This window comes from Arachis ipaensis, chromosome B01 (genome assembly GCF_000816755.2).
Source record: "Arachis ipaensis cultivar K30076 chromosome B01, Araip1.1, whole genome shotgun sequence".
In the NCBI taxonomy this organism is placed as follows: Eukaryota; Viridiplantae; Streptophyta; class Magnoliopsida; order Fabales; family Fabaceae; genus Arachis; species Arachis ipaensis.
The window spans coordinates 137,017,570-137,021,358 of record NC_029785.2 but is presented as its reverse complement, the minus strand read 5'-3'; the positions used below and the strand labels follow the sequence as shown (position 1 = coordinate 137,021,358).

General features: G+C 34.3%; 1 protein-coding gene across 2 annotated transcripts; it reads left to right on the top strand.

Annotated features, from left to right (window-relative positions):
• LOC107643180 lies at positions 7-3,548 on the top strand. Of its 2 annotated transcripts, none has more exons than XM_016346766.2 (7): positions 7-274; positions 359-441; positions 994-1,115; positions 1,862-2,026; positions 2,196-2,289; positions 2,774-2,975; positions 3,248-3,548. In XM_016346766.2, the coding sequence occupies exons 1-6, from the start codon at positions 44-46 to the stop codon at positions 2,973-2,975; spliced, it is 897 nt and encodes a 298-aa protein (XP_016202252.1). In that variant the 5' UTR covers positions 7-43; the 3' UTR covers positions 3,248-3,548. The 2 variants fall into 2 exon arrangements, with proteins under 2 accessions (XP_016202252.1, XP_016202260.1); XM_016346774.2 differs by lacking the exon at positions 3,248-3,548 and adding an exon at positions 3,084-3,209.

Below are 3,789 nucleotides of genomic sequence, written 5' to 3'. Positions count from 1 at the left end.
TTAATTATATGAGGCCTGGCCTGTTTCCACACCTAAATTGGCAATGGATACCGTTGTGCTAAATGCTCAGTCACTCCTCTTCAATTCCCATTCCCAGCTTCCATTACTCACACGAAGAAGTAGAACCATAAAACCCTTAAACTACACCATCAACATGTCGTTGCAGCAAAGAATCGTAGTACCTAACAAGCACGGTGAAAAGTTAGTGGGAATATTCCATGATTCTGGAAGCAAGGACGTTGTAGTCTTGTGTCATGGTTTTCGCTCCACTAAAGTGAAGCTTTTCTTTCATACATGTACGTATTATGTTCTTCAGCTCTATTTATGGATTCAATATATTTTTATTTTCTATCTTCAGGAAGCCACTTCCATTGTGAACCTTGCTGCTGCATTTGAAAATGCTAGAATCAGTTCCTTCCGCTTTGATTTTTCTGGAAACGGGTACGTTTAGTAGTATACCTAGAAATATACAGAATTAGGTATAAACACTGATTACAAATCTTTAAGGCTGCATTTGGTTAGGAGAACAGGACAAAATAAGACGCAAAATACACAAATATAAAAATTAGTGTTCTTCTAATTTATTTGGTAATAAATTAGGATAAATTACGAAAGCTTAATTTATTATTATTTTTTTTATTTAAAAAATTTGAGAAAAAAATATAATAATAAAATATATAATTATGAAAAGTTGAAAACGTAATAAGAATCATGAAAGAAAAAATAAAAAATAAGTGGTCTCTTGTTAGTGTCTTTCGTTTTAGATGGACACAAAATATACTATTTCAGTATAGACGAACATAATGCCTCTGTTTATATCTCATCTGTCAAATATAATTTTATGTCTCTGTATCTCAGTGTCTTGTGCCGGTAAACAAACTTAGGCTAGTGGATCCATTTTGTATGGCTGTAAATTGTTATATGTACTGAAATTCCTGCTATCTCATCATGTTGTGCTAATTCAATCTATATGGCTTTGGATTTTCATTTTAGAGAAAGTGATGGTACATTTCAGTATGGTCACTATTGGAAGGAGGCTGATGATTTACATGCCGTGACTCAATACTTCCGCGGATTAAACCGTGTTGTTGCTGCAATTGTTGGGCACAGTAAAGGTATGTTGATATGTTCATTGATCAATTATGTAACCAATGATATAATAATTGTTCTTCTTCTTGTTTGTTCCATCTGCTGGTTTGGTTGTAAAGACAGAAACCTTCAAAGTTGTGTTGTTTCTGAGATAGAAGCAGAATATGCCTCCTTTGATTGGCACCTTATAACTCATTGAATCTTCTAGCATCACCATGGTTGACATGTATGTTGAAATTGAAACTTCAGCTTATATTTCTGAGATTCTAGGCAAAGATATGGTACAGAGGAACTCGGTGATGGTCATCCGTTTTGATATAGTATTAAGAAAAGTAGTATTACACAGTTCTTTGTTATATTTCCTTAAACCAGGTTTAATATGAGGTGAGGTAAGATTGATGAAATGCTCTTCACTCCTACTCAATGTGAATGGTCATTTGCTTTCCATTTGTACTTGATGAAACCTAACTTACTGGTGTGGTTTTCAGAACCAAATAACTGGTACATCTTCATAAATTTATTTTTTTTAATTTTTATTTAGGAAAAGTCTAGAGGGCCAGCAACTTTGTTAAATTCTGGCCAGCATGTAACCAGCAAAGAAAAGTGAGCCATTGGATGAAATCTCACACCCATCTCACACCATTAAAACCATCATTGATGGCTATTTAATGGCTACAAATCACAAAAGTTGCTGGTCCCCTAGCATTCCTCTTTTTTTTATACAAACTGTACTCATAATTAGCTGTTGCTGTATCTTGGACTCTTGGTGCAGGAGGTGGAGTGGTGCTTCTTTATGCTTCTAAATATGATGATGTTAAATTAGTTGTCAACATCTCTGGACGCTATGATCTGAAGGCAGGAGTTGAAGAAAGACTTGGAAAAGATTATATGGAAAGAATTAAGAAGGACGGTTTCATTGATGTGAAGAATAAGTCAGGTAACCTGTCAATTGATCATGCTGTTTCAATTCCTCTAAGATTGGATGAGGTTGTGAGAGATATTTAACAAAAAATTCAGTGTCCGCAGATTTCTCATTACCCTACATAGGTACATGCTTATCTTTTATCTTTATGATTATATGAATATGAGGGAATTTGCTGTTGCAGTAAATTTTAATTACCGTGTGACGGAGGAAAGTTTGATGGATCGCTTCGGTACAAATATGCATGAAGCATGCCTTAACATTGATAAAGATTGCAGGTCAGAGAAAAATCTTGTCTTCTCTCTTCTGCTTCACCCTTCTGCCACTTGTTGCACATTCTTTTGTTCATAAATTTGTTTGTTGAATTTACATGGTCTCTGTTTAAGAAATAAAAAATTATAAAGCAGAGGCAATGAAATGTAGGATAATGACTACAAATCAGATATGCAGCTTGCAAGGTTAAATATCTTATGTGACAAATAAAAAATTGTTTCATTTTGATTCCCCCCTAATCAAGTGGTGAATTCATTGCAGAATGCAAACTTATGTATGGTATGAACAAAAACATAATCTACCATGCAAAGAACATACAGGAGTTATTTCGAGTAGATAAATTATGAATGAGTGTGATATATATAATTCCATACGTGAAAGATGATTTTGCTTGGAAGGTTATACTGCAAATGAAAATTAGTAGTAATGGTATGAAAATAACCTTAACACATAGATGTAGCTAATCTGAAATCACATAATGTATGACAGGGTCCTTACAGTTCATGGTTCTTCAGACACTGTTATTCCTGTTCAAGATGCATTGGAGTTTGCCAAGATTATACCAATCCACAAGTTACATATCATAGAAGGTGCTGATCATCCATACACTAAGCATCAAGATGAGTTAACCTCAGTTGTCGTGAACTTCATAAAGGAAAACTTGCACCAAGATGGTGGTGCTGATAGCTAGGTATGCTTTTGCCTTTGCTAGCAGTTCAGTGTTATGAATTGAACCTTCTTTTTCTCTCCCCCCCTTTTTTTTATTCCCTGATATCCTTTTTTTTTTTATTCTCTGTAGAGATCTATATGTAAACAGTCTCTCTGTAGACATGATACATGACAGAGCACAATGGCGTAGTTTAATTCATGTAGCCGACCCCACTTAGTGGGACAAGGCTTTGTTGTTGTTGTTGTTGTTAATATCCGTTTTTGTATTGATATAATTCTTGTTGATCTCAACAGTAACAGTTTATGGCCAGCTGAATTTGCTGCTAATGACACATTTTGGCCCCCGGTTGAACCTGCTCATGATGATCTTCTTCTACAAGTGCTGGAGCTCTCATATTTTTTCTGCTTAATCAGTAAATCAATCATAGAGTAAATAATGACTGCAATGGTTATTTGCCTCTGATGTGCATAACACATTTGACAATTACCTCATGGTAAATTAGACCACAACTTCCTATGCTACCACCTATTTTAGCTTTCCTGATGAAAATGATGAAAGCAAAAGCAAAATTGGTTTTTGGATTATATATGGTTATTTGTTGCGTGAACTACTGAACTTAATGTGTTAGCCTTATGCCATTCATTGCTCACAAAGCGTGACATGATTTTTGAATATGCTATGTGATACCTAGACGAAGTTTAATAGTAAATCTGGGAGAAATTTTTACGTTCAAAATATTTTCAAGTAAAACAACCGTAAAAAAAAATCAAGTAAAAGAGAGAGGGAGGAATAAAAAAGGTTCTTTTAGATTAAAAATTATATTAAAAAAAGTTTT

Bases quoted from the DNA above. Each gene is read 5' to 3' on its own strand.
- LOC107643180 (XM_016346766.2), top strand. From the start codon at position 44: ATGGATACCGTTGTGCTAAATGCTCAGTCACTCCTCTTCAATTCCCAT. The intron at 275-358 runs GTGAAGCTTTTC...TTCTATCTTCAG, and splicing joins ATGGTTTTCGCTCCACTAAA to GAAGCCACTTCCATTGTGAA. The intron at 2,290-2,773 runs GTCAGAGAAAAA...AATGTATGACAG, and splicing joins AACATTGATAAAGATTGCAG to GGTCCTTACAGTTCATGGTT.